Source organism: Branchiostoma floridae, chromosome 15, assembly GCF_000003815.2.
Source record: "Branchiostoma floridae strain S238N-H82 chromosome 15, Bfl_VNyyK, whole genome shotgun sequence".
Classification (NCBI taxonomy): Eukaryota; Metazoa; Chordata; class Leptocardii; order Amphioxiformes; family Branchiostomatidae; genus Branchiostoma; species Branchiostoma floridae.
The window spans coordinates 18,127,558-18,147,916 of NC_049993.1; the positions used below are offsets into that span (position 1 = coordinate 18,127,558).

A 20,359-nucleotide genomic window follows, 5' to 3' on the forward strand; every position below is an offset into this window, starting at 1 on the left:
TGGCACAACAAGGGAAAAAGGCAAAAGGGAGACACCAATGGAGCCTTTATATATGACAATAAAAAAGTTATGACCAACATTTGTGTCCAGATGTGTCAGAAGATACAGGGCACCATGACAATCTTAGGATAGGAAAATTGCTTGACGATCGACCACCTTAGTCTGCTGTCTGCACACTCTATACATGTGTACCAACCTTTATATCCTTTTTGATTTCTGTAATTTTTTTTTGCCTCCTTTGATGATTTACACAACTGCAGACATCATTAACTTTTCGACCTGACTCTTTAATTTTTTAGCCCCTATATTCCTTGTCCTTTTCAGGATTGCCCAAGATATAATCTCCAAACAGTTGTAGAGTTAGACTTATCTTACTTGGGTTTTTGAATTAATGAATATACACATTATGATTATTATGATCAGGTATGAAAAGTACATGATGGTCACAGGCCTACTTGCATCCTTTTTACAGACATATAGAATTTAACCATTGACTTCTTCTAGGCAATTCAAAAATTTATCATTCACTATAGGCCATCTTGACCATATAACATTAAGTAATCTAAAATCATAATAAATACCAAACTTCAAATTGAAACATTTCATAAACAGGTAAAGAAAGACGTACAAAACCCCATGCAAAGCAAGCCCCACCCTACATCTGCTTGGAGATTATTCCTACATGTATTGGGGATTCTTGAGTTCTTCTTGCGACTTGAAGACGTCTTGTGCTGCTTCTTAAAGCCGAGAAGACGTCTTGCTGATCACTGGAAGTCTGTGTGAGAGGCGTCGAGAGCCTCGATGTACTTCGGGTCCAGAATCCGGGGCATCAGGATGTGTCTGGATAGTACAAGGGTCAAAGGTGGGAGGTCAACACTTTGAGGCAAACAGGGCAATCATATATAGATAGCAGACTTCACCCCCTTATTACTATAGCTTTGCAACCCATGCGGTCCCAATGACCGAAATGTCATAATATAAATCTTTTAGTTATTATTAAATCTTCAACAAAGTTATCAAGAAAAGCCTACAGAGTTTCAGAGAGAAATGCCACATGCACCTTCATACAACTATGTTAATGTGCACCTTCATACAAAGTTGCAACATGTTAAATAAAGTGTTTAAAAATGTTACAAAGTGTCAAGAATATTTTGGCTTATCAAAAAAAGGTACAGAGGTTGAAAATGATAGACACACACATCAAGGTCACAGTGTTACATGTCCAGAGTTTAAAATAAAACGTTGCAGACTTCCAACAATGCTACAAAGTTGCAACAATATTACTATAACAGTGCTTTAAATCTGTTTGAAGGGTCAAAACATTTTAAACGCTGCATAAAAACAAAATGGTTACCTGATGGGCATGAGGCTGAGGATGACCAGGGGAAAGACCATTTCTAGGTAGATGAGGGGTGCGAAGCCCAGCCCGCACAGCAGGCCCAGCTGAAGCACCTGACAAAGCGACCACATATGGATCTTCCCCAGGGGAACCCGCCGGATGTAGTGGTTGGGCGGGTAGGCCGACTGGAAGAGGGGAAAAGAAATTTAGCGTATTGTGATCATTCCATAAAGATGACAACTCCATTCAGCACAGCCTTCATTCTTTCATTCATCGATTGATCCATCCATCCCTCACTTGCCTGTTCTGTGACCAGTAGCATGTCAGTCTCTCGAACAGCTGGTTCCCATGAGTGATGAGACAGCCATAAACAGGAAGAGTCCATTCAGCATGTCATTCACTCATTCATTCATCCATTGATCCATCTATCTTTCTATCCATCCATTTATCCATCCATCCATCCCTACTCCACCCACCTGTTCTGTGACCAGAAGCATGAGTTTCTCAAACAGCTGGCTCCCATGTAAGAGGAGACCACCATAAAGATGACAACTCCATTCAGCACGGCCTTCATTCTTTCATTTATCTATCGATCTATCAATCCATCCGTCACTCACCTATTCTGTGACCAGTAGCATGAGTCTCTCAAACAGCTGGTTGCCTGTGAGCGAAGACACTGCCATGAACAGGAAGAGTCCATTCAGCAAGGCATATATCTGTTCATTCATTCAGTCACTCATTTATAGTACATCCATTCATCCATCCATCCACCCATCCATCCTCCACTACTCACCTGTTCTGAGACGAGTAGCATGAGTCTCTCAAACAGCTGGTTGCCCGTGAGCAATGACACAGCCATGAACAGGAAGACATTCATTCATTCATTCATTCATTCATTCATTTGCTCCTTTGTTCCCTCATTCATTTGCTTTTCCATCAACCCTCACCTGTTCTGTTCAGCATGGCATTCATTCATTCATTTGTTTCTTCCTTCCCTTCTCCACCCACCCACCTTCCACCTCTATATGAGCAATATATTTGCGCATTTACATTGTATTCATTCATTCACTCACTCACTCACTCATTCATTCATTCATCATTATCCATCCATTCATCCACCCATCCATCCTCCACTTCTTACCTGTTCTGTGACCAGTAGCATGAGTCTCTCAAACAGCTGGTTGCCCGTGAGTGATGACACCGCCATGAACAGGAAGAGTCCATTCAGCACGGCCTGGGGGATGTAGTTGAGCGGGGAGGGCAGCAGGAGGAGCGACAGCCCGATCAGGATGTGCGACAAGATGGCGGCCACCCGCGTCTCCCGTACTCTCACAATACTGAAATAGGCAACGAAGGAAGGAAGTTGAGTTTGAAAATCACAAACATTGCCCTTAACAGATTCATATCTTGACATCATTGCAAACATTTTGTCTTCAGTCACTAAGGCCACAGCAAGAAAATTTTATGGATGACATCCTCTGCAGACTGCAAAAATAATGAGATAGGGCGAAAAAAAAACAAGATGGGTAAAAAAAACAAGATGGCAAATTTTCAAAATAGACGTTGTAACAAGACTTGAAGAGACAAAATATGGCATCACAGCCAACAAGGCATTCATTCCTGTATTTAAGAAGTGCACCTGGTGTAGTTTAAGTGACACTAGTGTGGTAGACTAGTATCATTAACCATGTTGGTAACTACACTCATAGCTTCCATAGTTGTGCCACTTTTACAACTATCTATCAAGTTGCACTTCTGCAACTACAGTCAATGCTACAGAGTCTCTAGTGTCAATTCTACATTCAATGATTAGGTTACAACACAGCCTTTACCCATTTTCGTCTATCCAGCCTTCCCTGAAGAAGAAAAAAATCTTGTTTTTTTTCTGAAATCAGGCGAAAATTAATGAGCGTGCGGATGTCATCCATAAAATTTACTTGCTGTGGCCTAAACAACAGATTATTTATTTCTGATAATTGTTCTATAAGTGTAACATCTTCTTTGACTTTGGAAGTAACTTTTATTAATCATTTGTAAATCATAATCAATGTCCCTAATAGATTCATATTAACGCTAGTTCACCTATATCCGTAGGGTAACCTTTATCCGTTCTTTTTAAGAACAATGTATCCAGGGATATTAAGTCGACAGATGATGGTTCCAAACGGCAATATCTTGAAAATAGTACAATTTGAAACTACTTTGCATCGATTTAATATCCCTGGATACCCTGTTTAGCAACACAACGGATATAGGTTAAAGGCCGATAAAGGTGAACTAACGTTATATAATTACTTTGTCATTATTACATATCAGACTCATAGTGTACTGAACAATAGATTCCTTTTTGTTGTTTCACATCATCTTTGACTTTGGAATCAACTTTTATTAAGTATTGGGATTCCATAAATCAAAATCAATGCCCTAAACAGATTTGTATTCAATTTATCATAACTGCTTTGCCATTCTTAGATACTTACAATTTGTCTTCAGTCTCATGTACAAAGAGTAAGTTTGTTTATCAACACAACATCCTACATTTTTTAGAGTCAATTCCACAATACCAAGAAGGTGTTTCTTGCCTTTTGTTCCAACATTTTGGAAATCTTTATAACATTCTAATTGTCTAATTTTATTCTAAATAAAGAGATATTTGTACCATTACTTTCGCAATGTTTCCAACATATCCAGATAGGTTCATTCAAACATGTTCAAACTTTCATTTTCAATTGTTTGAACAATTTAGAACTTCAGTGACTGAAACATTCTTTTACTTAGAATAGTTCAAACTTTAAGTTAATACAAATATTATTTCAAAACCCTCTCGGTGACTTGGAATGGACTCTATTGTTGCAGATTTAAAAAAAAATGTGACATACATGGGATATAGGTGTCCCTGGTCCACCCGTACTTCTACGTCAGCCAGCGCACGTACGTGCAGTGGGGAGTGTGGCAACGCCCCGTGCACCCAGGGGAGTCCAAACAGTGACAGAACCGTGTTGATGGCAGCTACAACAAGCAGGTCCAGGTGGTACGCTGATCCCTTCTTCAGTCTGAGGAGAAATAGAAAAAAATGGAAGGTTATTGTTTGAGATAGCTGCAGCTGGAACTTGTTGTCATCGAATTATGTCCAAGCAAATCCTACAGTAGCATATTAAGATAGTTATCAAAAGCTGCCAGAGGTGTGAAGCCAGCCTAGGAGTGTGTTTGGCTACCCAGTGGCTGATATCTCCCTTTGGTCAGCTATATTCCTTGGGCAGCTTTGATACCATCTTATGCCACTGGTAAATCTGCCTGGAGATTTTTCATCGAATATAGTACAGCACAGTGTCCCTCAAGTCATGTGCTAAGAGTATTTGAACCACATCACTCCTGAGGAAAGTTAATGTATGAGGGACCGAAAATTTGCAGTGAGCAAAATTATTAAGTGTTGAATGAAATTTTGATAGCTTCACACAGGAGTCAGACATGAATGCTGTAAACATGACCAGTATGCAGTCAAATTCCTGTGAAAAAAATCTCTTTAATGGTTCAAATGTGAGTAATTTTGCAGCTAGAATCAATTATACTCTAATTTTGATTAATCTTTCACACTTCTAGAAGGAACAGACTTATCCATCCATCCATCCATCCATCTATTCGTTCATTTTTTCATTTCTTCATTCCTTACTTGTGTGCAGGGTTGTTAACGATGGCAGCACTGATGTTCTGGTCCATGAAGAAGAGCAGCGACAGACAGAAGCCCAGCCCCCGTAAGGGCCACCACCATAGCGATGGGGAGCACTCACTCGTTCATTCATTCATTCATGCATTCATTCATTCCCTCCCCCCCTCCTTACTTGTGTGTAGGATTATTGACGATGGCAGTGGCAATGTTTTAGTCCTTGAAGAAGATTAGACTTATTCATTTTTTCATTTATCTATCCATCCATGCATCCATTTCTTCATTCATTCCCTACCTCCATTCTTACTTGTGTGCAGGGTTGTTGACGATGGCAGCACTGATGTTCTGGTCCATGAAGAAGAGAAGTGACAGACAGAAGCCCAGCCCCAGTGCCACCACGATAGCGATGGGGTGCAGACTGTCCAGGGCACTCATTCATTCATTCACTCACACACTCACTCATTCATTCATTCATTCATTCCCTCCTTACTTGTGTGCAGGGTTGTTAACGATGGCTGCGCTGATGTTCTGGTCCATGAAGAAGAGGATTTTCATTCATTCATTCATTCAATCACATGCATTCAACCATTCATTCATTCATTCGCTCTTCTTTTATTCCCTCCCTCCTTCCTTACTTGTGTGCAGGGTTGTTAACGATAGCTGCACTGATGTTCTGGTCCATGAAGAAGAGAAGCGACAGACAGAAGCCCAGCACCACCTGCACGCTCACTCATTCATTCATTAATTCATACATGCAGTCATTCCCTCCCTCCCTCCCTCCTTACTTGTGTGCAGGGTTGTTGACAATGGCCGCGCTGATGTTCTGGTCCATGAAGAAGAGAAGTGACAGACAGAACCCCAGCCCCAGCGCCACCACCATAGCGATGGGGTGCAGACTGTCCAGGGCAACCATTCATTCATTTATTCATTCATTCATTCCTTTATTCATTCATTCCTTTATTCATTCATGCATTCTTTCATTCCCTCCCTCCTTCCTTACTTGTGTGCAGGGTTGTTAACGATGGCAGCACTGATGTTCTGGTCCATGAAGAAGAGAAGTGACAGACAGAAGCCCAGCCCCAGGGCCACCACCATGGCGATGGGGTTCAGACTGTCCAGGGCACTCATTCATTCATTCATTCACTCACTCATTCATTCATTATCTCCCTCCTTACTTGTGTGCAGGATTGTTGACAATGGCCGCGCTGATGTTCTGGTCCATGAAAAAGAGAAGCGAGAGACAGAAGCCCAGTCCCAGCGCCACCACCATGGCGATTGGGTGCAGACTGTCCAGGGCCACCATCTGGAACATTGCCCGCTCACGCACTTGGAACCTCTCCACTGTAGGGACAAGAAAATGTATGTTACTGTATTGTACACATACACCTTTGTTTTATTGTTAAGGGTAAAATAATACCGCTGAGTCAAATGAATTGCAAAGAATAAAAATATAGCAAATAAATTAAAATGATAACCACAGCAAAAACACAAATGCAAAGTACTAGTTAAGTTAATCTCTTAGACTAAGTATTTCTTTCTTTGCATGCTTTTCAATACATGCCCTATGTATTTGAAAGCTAAACAAAAGACCCATGAAATGACCATAATTATATAACAGTACATTGTTGAAGATGATAGAAGGTATAGCCAGTGAAAATTATAGTCAGTGAGAACAATGCCTAATCAGTTAGTAATGTTCAGAACTATAGTCATTGAGTTATTAGCGAAATAGCCACATTTTTGCTTGATTGGTATAATAGTTGGTGTTGTGTTACTTACACTGCACAGCCCTAAAGGCATAGGATCCCATGAAGCCATTGAAGACGACGGCGATGGGCAGAGCGTAGTCAGCCAGCAACTCACGCTTTCCCTCCGTCAGGTAGGGGCTGGGGGGAGGAAAATATATGATTAGAACAAAACATTCAAATTAATATGACTTTTCTTGTAGGGTGTGTTTGTATGTGAGTGCTTGGAACAGATTGTTAGAGAATAGAGCATATAAATGTGTACACACAAAGCAGACAGACATGCACACATTGATGCAGATAAACAAATACATTTTCCCACACAAATGCACAAACAGACACACAGGGTGCCCAGCATCAAGATCAGGTGCAGCAGAGGTTGCTCACATGCACAGTATCTCACATGCACAGTATCTCACACACACACACACAAACACACACACACACACACACACACACACACACACACACACACACACACACACACACACACACACACACACACACACACAAACACACACACACACACACACACACACAAACACACACACACACACACAAACACACACACACACACACACACACACAAGCAGCCTGGGTACCTCTTGGTGCAGTTGTACAGTGTGATCCCCACCCACAGCGTCCCCAACAGGAGGATCATGTGTAGCAGCGGTCACCCACCCACAAACACACCCACAAACACACCCACACGCAGACACACACACACACAGACACACAAACGCACACACACACACACACACACATAAAAGTACCTTTTAGTGCAGTTGTACAGTGTGATCCCCACCCACAGGGTCCCCAACAGGAGGATCATGTGCAGCAGAGGTCGCCCACCTACAAACACACGCAGACACACACATGCACAGACACACACACACACTTACACACACACAAACACTCACACAGACACACTCACACACATAGTACACAATTACACACACAAACACTCAGACACATTCACACACACACACTCATACACAGAGACACAACAAACAAAGTTGCTTGACAAATACCCCTGATTACCTCTTGGTGCAGTTGTATAATGTAATTCCCACCCATAGGGTGCCCAGCAGTAGCCTAGGATCATGTGCAGCAGTGGTCACTCATACACACTCACACTCACACACACACAACAAACAAACAAACAAACAGCCCTAGTTACCTCTTGGTGCAGTTGTACAGGGTGATCCCGACCCACAGCGTGCCCAGCAGTAGGATCATGTGCACACACACACACTTTCACACACACACATACCCACACACACTTTCACACACACAGACTCATACACAGAAACACAACAAACAAAGTTGTTTGACAAACAAATAAACAGCCCTGGTTACCTCTTGGTGCAGTTGTACAGGGTGATCCCCACCCACAGCGTGCCCAGCAGGAGGATCATGATTGTGCACACAGACACACTTTCACACACACAGCAAACAAACAAACAAATACACAAACAAACAGTTACCTCTTGGTGCAGTTGTACAGTGTAATCCCCACCCACAGCGTCCCCAGTAGTAGGATCATGTGTAGCAGCGGCCGCTCCGGCTGGCAGTTGTCGGTCAGCACGCTGTGCAGAGTGCTGCTGTTCTCCGGCAGACTGCTGTTCAGCGCTGTCAGGTTCACGAACTTGCAGCCCTCTGTGTCAAAGTGCGAGTAGAAATCTGCAAAGGGAATGAAAGAACTCAGCTTTTGTTGCTTACATCTAAAGGCATTAGGTAATGCTAGTTCACCTTTATTCATTGGGTAACTTATATCGGTTGCTTTTAAAAACAGGGTATATGGGGAGACGTCGACGGAAGTTGGTTTCAAATTGCAATATTTTCAGTATATTGCAGTTTAAAACTACCACCCATCAGCTTGATGTGCCTAAATACCCTGGTTTGAAAAACAACAGATATAGGTTACCCAACAGATAAAGGTGAACTAGCATTATAGGTAGTCCCATAGCCTTTTTGTGGCCCTAGGGGCAGTGAGTTTTTATTTACTGTGTCTCAGGAACGATATTGGAAGGTGGAGCCCAACCCTCTCCTTCCATCGCCTTTTACCTCCCCAACCAAAGTCAACCAAATTACCCTGTATGCACCTACATGCATTTCCTTGTATCCTATCCCTGCTTCTATAGATAAACTACATTCAATAGTAGAAGTAGTTTATTAAGATACCCTTTACAATGTAAAAACAGTATTTTGGATGTGACAGGCCAGCTTACCTGCTGTTAGGCTCCTGATGGCATCCACCACATATGCCACAACAATGAACAGTGCGAAGATCTCTTCTGTGGATCTGAAAATGGGCAAAACCAACCAGTTAGGTACAAAAAGATACTATGCCTTCAACATAAGACTTGAAAGTAGAGGGAGAGAGAGAGATGGAGACAGAGAGAGACAAAGAGAGAGACAGAGAGTGACAGACAGAAAGAGAAACAGAGAGAGACAGAGACGGAAAGAGGGAGACAGAGTGAGACAGAGAGAGAGACAGAGAGAGGGAGAGAGAAGGAGAGAGAGACAGAGAGGGAGAGAGACAGAGAGAAGGAAAATGAGAGAGAGAGACAGAGAGAGAAAAAAAAAGATTCCAAAGTTAAAGATGCTGACCTTGTTGTGTATTTCATGACTCTGCTGAGCCCAAAGATGGAGTATATCAACAGGAAACCGCTGCTGAAGAGCCCGACCAGCCCAAACATGGGCAGGAACTCCACCTCCAGGCTGTGGGAGAACTCGTAGATAACTGAGGGGAGAAAAGATTTATATGTTCATACTATTAGTCAGTCTTTTATGGCCAACATGATGCCTGAATCATGACAGGAAACTTTAAGAAGTGAGAGAGCTCCACCAGCCCGTCCATGGGCAGTTAATCCACTTCCAGGCTGTGGGAGAACTCGTATATAACTGGAGTAGGGGGGGGGGGGAGATGAATAGTCAGTCTTTTACCACAAACACATGGACAAAACCTAAAAGGAAGACTTCATAATTAAGTGGAGGTAGAGAAAAGATTGAAAAGTGATTTAGTTTTGTTGTCACAAATCTTGAAAGAAAAGTTGTTAACGACTAGAAGGGAAGACAAGTTAGTCACTGTCTAACCATTACACCCCAAGTTTTGTATAGTATATCAGGTAAGTACAAGCTGCATTTAAGACCAGACTGAGCTTTTGATCTACCCACACTCGGATGAACCGTACTAGAAGGCACAAACAGAGGAATATTTTTGGTTTCAACAAGCTGGAGATGTGGCTTTCCTGAATATGTGGAATTTTTTACATTCAACTCTTGCCTGACAGGGAACAACAACTGACAAACCAGATTGTGAGAGAGTGTGTCACAGTGGCTTAACACCCCCCGCTTGAAGAATTAGTAACAGTATGATGCAAATCGGTGTGCATGAATGACATTGAAGCTACAAGTGGGGTTGCTACCATTTGAGACAAAAATCTAAACACAAATCATTAAACATTTGCCTGCGACATAAAGCCTTTTACTGGCAAAAGTTATAAACCTACTTACTTTTAGTGTACAGAGCCAATGGTGCTGTTGTCTGTAGAATGACCAGCGGCTGTCCACCAAACAACGCAAACATCAAACCGCCCAGGGTCTGGGAGACGAACACCTTCTTCACATCTAGAGAGAGAGAGAAATTCATTGGTAATCTTAGGCAACACCAATTCAACTTGATGGCTAAAATGTAGGAATTTCAAAGCATTAGAAGAGTTAGTGAAAGGTGAAAACCTAGTCTAGGGGCAAGTCGGTACCTTAGAAGTTGGAACAAACAGTTTCAGGGAGTCAAAAGAAAGCTCCTTTCATTTCTGCCAGCCCTTTTCCTTTTGACGTTTTACTTAATCTTGTAAACAGCAAAATATCCAACAGTTGGCAACACCAGAATCAAAGTTACTTTTTATTCCCACAAGTCTTTTTCTTTTGTTATCTTTCACTTAATAATTAAGTTTAAAAATGTCTGGGAGAATTTTAACATTACAATCATGTATCAGTGTGGGCATTGCCTTTTACCAGAATCATTGTAAGGCTTAGGTCCCAATTCCCCACCCGGGATCCGGCCGGGTAGCTTTCAGAAACAAAAAAATATGATATAAAAGGCAACAAAACACACAGAACGTAAACAATATTAGTCATGGGCATAATGTGTGACTGTATATTCCTTTTTATTTTTCGTTTTCCGCAAATATCCCTGGCTGGGCCCCGGGTTTTGGAAATGGGACCTGAGCCTAAGTGTGCCTCTGTTTTTCATATGCTAACTTGGCATGTACATCATAGCCACATAAAACAGCCAGAAAAACAACAAAAATCCCCCGCTTCTTACCCAGATCTCCATGTGTGTTCCTCTCGTTGAGCGTGCCAAAAGCGATGGACGGCAGAACACACGCGAAGTATAGAAACACTGTAGCTGACAGCAGCTTGTGGAGGGACCGACGCCCTTTTAAACCTGCGGAGGAAAAGGAATGAATGAATGAATGAACAAATGAATGACAGAAGGAGGACAGGAATGAGTCAAACATTTAAGGAATGAAATTCTATATCTGATTCAATACTAACCATGGCAACCCTTGGAGGGCCATCTGGTATACATAGTACCATGATAACAACATCTGAGTGTATAATGCCGAATATAACTGTTACAGACACCCATCCAGAGTTGCCATGGCTACATGATTGTATATCATTATATCTTATAAAATACACAATCTTAATATCAGAAGAAACCCCAAACAGGTTAAGAACTATCTTATGTGTTAGATAAACCTCAACTCCCCCCCCCCCCTACTTTGCCCCTCGCGGGGTCATCTGGGGGTATCTATGATGATGATGATGAACCTATCAGCATAACTTGACTAGGTTATACTATTATAACATCATTGTCATTGTCATTATATGCATTACTGTTATACCACATGTGTCTCTCACACGTACCGTCTGTAAAGTCGCTAATGTAGTGAGGTGCTCTTCTCTTCAAGTCATTCCACACGCCGGCTCCTGGTTTAAACGTTTGATCCTGTAAAAAAACAAGCAAAGTATGATTGTTATCTTTAATCTTTGTCTTTTAGTTTTCATCCAAAGCAACTCAGAAGATTTAACCCAAGTCTGCGAGAAGTAGCCCCAGCAAGCTCTGAATAGCTTGAATTCGAAGCTGGTGTGTTACGCCGAAGGGCGGTTGTACCGGCTGTGTAGATACAGATACAGAAATCTCCAGGGACATAAAAGGATGTTGGACACTTCTGCCCTTTACCAACTCTACCCAGGGCTAATCAGACCAACTCTGCAAGAAACACTAACTCTAATTCTTACCCTAATTATAAACCCTTGGGGTCGGTGTGGCATAACTGTTAGAACATTGGGCTCAGAATCAAGAGGTCCCGAGTTCGATACTCGAAATGCCCCTGACATTGTGCCCTTAGGAAAGACACTTAACAACATGATCTTCCCTTGCGGTGCATTGATGTCTACCAAAACACATGGATTTGGTGTGTCAATGTGCCAACAAGAGCAATAAAATTTTCATTTCATCTTTTCTAACCATAATCCTGGTCGAGTTGACCAGGGTGTTGGACCAATTTGACTGAGCTGAGTTGCTTCAGGACCAAAACTGAAGCCTACCCCTGGTCTCTCGAAAGCTGCTGCTGACTTGATGGCCTCCATTTTGAGCTTCATTTTCTTGACTACTCTATCTTTTTTCAAAATTTTCTTTGACAAACTCCATAAGGATGAGCCCCATAAAGACCTTGTGTGATGCAAACTACCCTTACTGAATTAGCCTCTTTCTCCATTCATTGCTGCAATGACCTCAAATAAAGTGCGCACCCCAACTTTGGCAACAACTTGTAGCACCTTTCCAATTTTAAAAAGTTTAAAAAGTGCATATTTTATTCAAGAAAATACGGTAAGCCTACCCCTGGTCTCTCGAAAGCTGCTGCTGATTTGATGGCCTCCATTTTGATCTTGATCATGTGTAATACATTTCTAGACTACTCTAGACTGTCTTATTTCAAAATATCCTATGACAAACTCCATTAGGATGGGCAGGTCCCATAAAGAGTTTGTGTGATGCAAGCCTACCCCTGGTCTTTCAAAAGCTGCTGCTGACTTGATGGCCTCCATTTTGATCCTCCTCCTGTCCATTTTGTCCCCCCCGCGAAGTTCCTCCTCAGTTTTCTTCAGCGTTGCCATGAACTCCTCCTCATCCTGACAGTCGAGCAGCTCCTGACGAATCTCAGGGTACATGAACAGGGAGGAGAACGTACGCGCCGTCTCCAGGGCGTTACGCATCGTTTTCTGGGGAAATAATAATGAAAAAGATGTCATTTAGGAGGCGATTAAATGCAGTGGGACAAAGGCCAGTGTGGAGAAATTGTAGGCAGTCTCAATGATACTGATAATCACTATCACTGGCTGGCAGGATCTCTATGACTTTGCCTAAGAATCATACATCTGCTTTGGAGACTACAAAGAATGTGTTATTACTTCTGTCTTCAGGACTTTTTGCATGATTGAAAATAAAATTTTAATCTCTCTTTTTGCCATGCTTTTCATGAAGTGTGCCAAACAAACCTACAAGACAACGTAAAATTGATATTAAGAATACAAAAACATCAGCTATAAGTATAGTAAGTAGGGCTTCATTTACCTCCTTGCGTGGTGCGATGACCAGGATGATGAACTGCACCTCCTGGCTGGTCTCCCCCAGGTTCCGCGGGTACTGCAGTCTGGCGATCGCCACGTGACGCTTCTTGATGTCTGGCACCGATGCGCTGGGGAGTAACCAAGAATTGATGCTTTATTTTACTTGTTCCTTACTACGCCTTACTGATGATATGCACATGAAAAGCGCAATACAAACTAAGAAGACACAAATTACACAAATCCTCCTGGAACTAGATAGTATTACGCCAAAAGACCCGTGAGATACACTTTGTCCGGGCTAAAAGAAACTCCCCTTTTTTACTATTGTATGTGTGAGTCTATATCTTTTTAGCTTGCCAAATTGCAAAGTGTTAAAAAAAGTCTGTAAAAAATTTGCTGTTTTCATTTGAAATTATCTGACCAGTACTATGGCACATTGGATATGCAGTGGATTGGCGTTGCAAACATCTTTTGCATACATCTTCATGTGTATAACTTTTATACAAACGTACAAGCTAAAAAAAACAAATCCAAAGAAATACAACCACAAATAGAAACAGTTCCAAAGACTTACAAAGCACATATCCAGGACTGGTCATAGTCGATCCCGCCATACTCGGTTTCACTGGTGCCCTGGATTGTTTTGCTAAAATGTCGTACTGAAAATAAAGGCAACAAAATGTTATCAATTGATTCACAACAATGCTAGTATTGTTATATGTAAGGTCACAGATGGCCACCATAACTTTGGCTAGGCATATACTCTTTGGTTGTGTACAAAGAACTGTCAGTTGTCAATGAATGCTACTAGTAATATTGGATACAGGTGAAATTGGTTATATTAACCTCAATCTGACATTCTGCTGCAAGAGATGGCCTATGATCGAACTTGTTGTTAATTTTTTTCAAACAACCATCTACAAGCTACGTATTAAAGCCATACACAACTTCTCTAGTTATATCCTGTCCACATCATGACAGGGTTTGTAAGGACAGTAGGAGGAAGATTCTTCAGTGCAAAGGTAGAAATATCGACTTAAAATCCTCACATTAATGTTCAATAAATTCCACCTATGAACAGTAGATCACACAGAAGTAACATACACCGTAAGAGTCTGTTTGAGATTGAATGTTGTTGTTGAAATCACATGTTCTTTGGAAAAACATAACATTGGTTGAAAAGGTTCATTAGTCACGTATGAATACAGTTACTCCAGATTTTCTTTGAGCAATGACTGTTTTTAAAGGTAAGGTAAGTTACATACCTCCAAATTTTCTATATCTGAGGGTTGGGAGCTGCCCAAGTCCTACCTACCCCTTCTCCACAAGGAGGTGGGGGGAGGGGGCAGCTGATCTAAGCAAGCCTGACCTAGTTCTCGTGTTCTCTCGCAAGATCAAGACTAGGTCATTCTCCATGATCAAGATGATGCTGTCAGACATTAAAAATTTGGAGGTATAAATCTTACCTTTAAAAACAGTCATTGCTTGAAGAAAATTTGGAGTAACTAAAGTCTGAACTAACCCGAGTCGTGAGTGAACAGCACTGACTTGGCAGATGCCATGGTACATTTTGTCTCATCTTTTAAGATCTTCTCCAGCATGGTGTCTAAGATGTCTTAGAGACACGTTCTTTGGAAAAATATAACCTTCTTGGTGTATGTTTACTAACAGAAACAAAGTCTGAACCTACCTGAGTCGTGTGTGAAGAGCGCTGACTTGGCGGACGCCATGGTACACTTCGTCTCGTCCTTTAATATTTTCTCCAGCATCGTGTCTAAGATGTCTTAGAGACACGTGCTTTGGAAAAAATATAACCATCTTGGTGTACGCAATAAAAACAAAGTCTGGACCTACCTGAGTCGTGTGTGAACAGCGCAAACTTGGCGGACGCCATGGTGCATTTTGTCTTGTCCTTTAAGATTTTCTCCAGCATGGTGTCTAAGATGTCTTAGAGACACGTTCTTTGGAAAAATATAACCTTCTTGGTGTATGTTTACTAACAGAAACAAAGTCTGAACCTACCTGAGTCGTGTGTGAACAGCGCTGACTTGGCGGACGCCATGGTGCATTTCGTCTCGTCTTTTAAGATTTTCTCCAGCATGGTGTCTAAGATGTCCTGCAGACTGGTCTCCACCATGTCCAGCATCAGCTGGGCCATCCCCAGGAAACTCGCAACATCTTTCTTCGCCTGGACCTCGTGACGGAAATCCTTCTTGGGAATTCTCTGAAAACAGAACAGACAATCAATCAATGGATCAATCAATCAATCAATCAATTAATTAATTAATCAACTTTTGTTGGAAATCCTAGGAGTTTCTCTGAAAAAGGAACAAACAATCAATTAATTGATAAATCAATTAATTAATTAATCAACTTTTATTGGAAATCCTTGGGAATTCTCTGGAAAAAGGAACAGAAAATAAATCAAATTGGATATTTATCATCAACTAGCTGTAGCATTAAGAAATAAAAGAAACTGAGTTTTATATCCTGAGATATAATATAGATCCACATCCAAAATGTTTGGTACTTTTTAGATTATCATTCCTCTCCTAGACGACGAGTGAATCTTCACGTCCACCCAAGGCTTTGCATGTGAATATTTCATAGGGCACGTTTCAAATCAAACCATGGGCCAAACCTAGCGACCCTAAGCCGAACTGTTCAATTCGTGGGTTACATTCAGATGACTTCCGGCATAACAGCTCAATATCAAGTCAATCAGCTAGAAAATAACTTTCTCGGCCGTGTATATCAAAGAGATTCGAGACGCCGCTTCAATACGAAGGTGCATGACTAGACTGAAGATGACGTGGTAGACTCACGTCGGGGGGATTTATTGATGTTGGCAGTGAATGGAATTTGGAAATTATTGACACGCAGGTAACGGCAAAATTCTAGCCTCCACCAGGCCTTCCCACGGGGGTGCGGGGATCGTAGAATTCGGCAAAAAATCGGGAAATTGGCCAGGGGAGTTAGTCCACGCTTGTAGGTTAGAGTTTCCAACTCTTTTGGTAGCAAACCTCCGCTGCCAATTTTTTTTTCTCCCTATAATAGCCAGCGTAGTCAGTCTGGTAGAGACTACCAAATTTCCACCGAAGAATCAAAGAATGCATCCACAATCCACCACCAATTTTACGATAGCTCACAATATTTGCCAGGCTTATTTTCCAAAACTCCCATTTCTAGTTGCCCTTTTCGCAAGCGCAATCCACAAATCCAAGTCACAATATCAATTTGCTGAGATAGGCCGCTATCAATACAGGTGGATTAGAAACAACATTACTGTGCAAATTGAACCTAGATGTTTTTCTGTAAAGTCAAGCGCCATGAAATAACGGCCACCCATTTCCCAAATCATGCAACAGACGTGGCTTGCAAATGTTGCATACAAACACTCGCAATCAAAGTCAAATCTAGGACTACTCTTCATAGAAAAAAGCTTGATTCATAGATTGCTTGAGGCCCATAGATCACCCGAACGTTGATTGCCTGTTTTGTTATGCTGTTAGAATTTGAGCATTTCGTCATTCGCGCGAGCGGGCTCTTTGGTCCCACGCTATCATTCAGAACGTGTAGGCACTTAAAAGACTCACACGCCAGCGGCTTCGTTTGTGCAAAGATTTAAAAGGATAGCCAGTCGCAATTAAGGAAGATCAAATGTTACGAGTAGGCTTATTTACGGCTGTTGGATCGTTTGAACGTTTTAAGACAACTTTCATGATTGATTTGAAGAGTTGACCCTGACGTTTTCGGGGCCGATAGATCGGGGTGGGACGCGTAGATCCCTAGAGCTTTTCTGGCCGCAGGCGACAGTTGTTGAGCTTGTATTTTGCAGGCATTAGCTAATTACAAGACTACGTGCAAAAGGCTAGCTCTACAGCTGCCGCATGCAGCTAGAGCTTTCCAAAAAGTTGTCGAGTTCCTTTTTTTCTTGTTGTGTTGTATGGGGTGGAACGTCCGAAAACGTAGGTCCCTTGAACTTTCCTAGCCACAGGCGACAGTTATTGAGCTTGTCTTTTGTATGCATTAGCTAATGTACAAGACTACATGCAAAAGACTAGCTCTACAACTGCCGCATGCAGCTAGAGCTTTCCAAAAAGTTGTCAAGTTTATTTTTTTCTTGTTGTGTTGTATGGGGTGGAACTTCCGAAAACGTAGGTCCCTTGAGCTTTTCTAGCTCCAAGCGACAGTTAAAGAGCTAGTCTTTTGCATGCAGTCTTATACAATAACTAACGTACAAGCCTGTATGCAAAAGACTAGCTCTACAACTGTTGCCTGCAGGCTAGAGATTTCCAAATCTTTGTCGAGTTTCCTTTTTTCTTGTTGCGTCTTTTAGTACTCTGGCGCTCAAAATATGTCGTTACATTCGAGTTATAAATGTAGACTGAGAATCGCTTGGAGATAACCAGCTATGTTGAAGGACAACTGATACGCGGTACTGAAATTTATCTTCGTATAATGGGTTAATTTGACAATTTCTTTCGGTTTCGATGTGGCAGGTATGTCATAAATCCGGATGAAGGCTAGCATGGAAATGCTCTTTTGAGGTGCAGGTGGTAAATTGGTTTTGCAAAAAACTGATTTCGACAAGTCAAGACGACCTTCCCCTTTTATACACTTTCCAAGTAACCTTTCAAACTCTAGATCCAGCGAATGTTCGACCTTCCCATGGGTCAATTTCTCCACGAACCAAATCTGCACGCGTGGCAGATTACCTGGCCTTACGGACCTTCCCCGAGCCATCTACATGGAAATGCCGGGCATGACCGGGCGTGACACAGGCCGGATATTTCCGGGCCTCCTTTGCAGGAACTGGCTTAATGCGGAGAAAATTAACGAGTGCGAGCAATCCTCTTACAGGCTTACTGAGTTAGAGAGCGATTCAATCATGAACGCCACACCTCACCGGCGCTCCGTCAAGCATACAAAAACCTGGAGACCTTGAAATTACTTCAATGCGGAGTCTACAAACGCAAAGGCTTCACTTCAATTTGGAACGTTCGAAAGAACAATGTTCGAACGAGTACTAGTTACGGGAACCTATTCCTTAGACCATAGTTACGAACCTTACCGAGAGTTCGAGCGAACGATTTAAGGCTATTCGAACGAACCCTCCTAGATATTTTCCATGGAATCGTTCGAATATCTCAGACGTCATTCAAAGGGCGTCTGAAGTATGACGTATTTTGTCAAAAACTTTCGCAGACTATGTACCAAATATGTAGTTTTAACAGTATAACGGTCATCAGCTACACTAGATTTTAATATCAAAGGTATAAAAGTAAAAAACAAAAACTCTTTCTCACCTCATGAGAAGCGTACATCAACGTGATGTCCTGGTTGGAGGAATCCGACATATCTGCAAAGAAAAATCGAGGGAATTCACGTGGGTTCGCTAGCTCAATATTCAGCGTCCTGTTTGCATTGCCCTACGATGTCCTACAACGTCCGCCGACTCCGTTTCTATAGTTTTACTGATCTCAATCTTTATTCAATATCAACCTTGCAGAAATTGCGTTGTGCATTCTGACTATCGTTAACTAATAACGTAACGTAATCTTTGCGTTACAGACAAATCAATTTGTAAGAAAGGTTACAGACTTACATGCATAGCAGTTACAAGTAGTTGATCCGCGACTTGTTCTTGACATACATAATCAGCACACAGAAGAACTTAGGTTGTTCCACTATAAATTATTTCCATAGATATTCTGAATACGAGATTTCTGTTAATCATTTGACGTACCGACTTCGTCCATTTGTAGGGTTATACTTTCGCCGCGAAATCTTTAAATGCGTACGCCCCACAGTTATTGTCTAAGACATGTTGTATATACCTTACATACAAGAAATTTATCACTCACTTGACCGACAATCGGTGTCGAACCCTCCATCGTCGAAGTCTATGGTGACGGACCCGCTCACAGAGTCGGGAGTTTGCGGCACCGACATGTTAGACTTAGACCGGCGGTATCGCTTTTTCTTCGTAACCTGCAATACACATGAAGGGATAGCGTCAACACAAAACATACACGTACAGCAGATATGGCACTGAAGTCCAATTCCTAAATAGATAGAGATTTTCGGACTGGGAAATCACATGGGTCCCCACCTCTTCTGGGCTCAAAGTTGACATTATCATCAGTTCCAATGGATTGAGAGACATGAAGAAAGAGACAGAGAAAGACACTCACAGAAAAGGAAAGAGAGAGAGAGAGAGAGAGAGAGAGAGAGAGAGAGTGTGTGTGTTGAAGCGAAAGAGTTGGAAGATGATGACTTGAAGGAAATATAGGTAAAGAGATGAAGAGATACAGTCACAGGAAGAGAGAGAGATGAAACAAAACGTGAGATGATGATTTGAAAAACAGGTACTGAGAGGAAGAGAAAGATAAAAGTAAGGTGGGAGTGAGAGAGAAAAGAGAGAGAGAGAAGAGAGAGAGAGAGTAGAAAGAGTGGGGAATAAGAGTAAGGGTGACTGGTAACAGCATGAAGTAGAACAGTTCTGAAACATTGAAGATCAGGGCCTCATCTGAAAAGGAGCCAATACCGTAACGATCCGCTTAGTGAACCGGAAAATTTCTGTGACTTCTCAATATGTTTCTAATTACAATTTGAACAACAGGTGTTAAAAGTTAAATTACTAATTAAGCCATTGCAATCTGTTACTTGTGGAAACGGCGTTGCGTTAGAGAGACTACGATGTAAGTATCATCTGCCATGCTGGATAATTAACTCTGGCAACTTTCTCAAGGTCTGATCATGATGTTTTTAACTTCAACCAACCAGCGTGAGGGCTGTGAAGTCAACGTGATCTAGAACCAAAGAACAGTTATAAGCTACTGCACCGGTCGTGACAGGGAAGACAGACATTATGTTAGTATGTAGACTTTTTTCCCGGTTGATTGTACGGGTTCTCCCAGCTCTTTTAGACAAGCACAATGAACAGTGAACCACGGCTTAACG

General features: G+C 41.9%; 1 protein-coding gene across 1 annotated transcript in view; it reads right to left on the reverse strand.

The window, feature by feature from the left end:
* Window positions 1-242: 242 nt before the first annotated feature.
* Window positions 243-20,359, reverse strand: part of LOC118431601 (sodium bicarbonate transporter-like protein 11) — a 43,141-nt gene continuing 23,024 nt past the window's right edge. The window contains exons 4-22 of the mRNA XM_035842843.1: window positions 19,261-19,387; window positions 18,703-18,755; window positions 15,416-15,617; window positions 13,968-14,052; window positions 13,398-13,521; window positions 12,830-13,045; window positions 12,371-12,457; window positions 11,687-11,768; window positions 11,079-11,201; window positions 10,268-10,381; window positions 9,362-9,494; window positions 8,980-9,053; window positions 8,236-8,431; window positions 6,783-6,889; window positions 6,179-6,344; window positions 4,219-4,392; window positions 2,481-2,676; window positions 1,355-1,524; window positions 243-840 (exon numbers count right to left, since the gene is read on the reverse strand). Coding sequence (XP_035698736.1) covers window positions 765-840; window positions 1,355-1,524; window positions 2,481-2,676; window positions 4,219-4,392; window positions 6,179-6,344; window positions 6,783-6,889; window positions 8,236-8,431; window positions 8,980-9,053; window positions 9,362-9,494; window positions 10,268-10,381; window positions 11,079-11,201; window positions 11,687-11,768; window positions 12,371-12,457; window positions 12,830-13,045; window positions 13,398-13,521; window positions 13,968-14,052; window positions 15,416-15,617; window positions 18,703-18,755; window positions 19,261-19,387 — 2,505 coding nt within the window. The 3' untranslated portion in view covers window positions 243-764. The remainder of the gene's footprint in view (window positions 841-1,354; window positions 1,525-2,480; window positions 2,677-4,218; window positions 4,393-6,178; window positions 6,345-6,782; window positions 6,890-8,235; window positions 8,432-8,979; window positions 9,054-9,361; window positions 9,495-10,267; window positions 10,382-11,078; window positions 11,202-11,686; window positions 11,769-12,370; window positions 12,458-12,829; window positions 13,046-13,397; window positions 13,522-13,967; window positions 14,053-15,415; window positions 15,618-18,702; window positions 18,756-19,260; window positions 19,388-20,359) is intronic.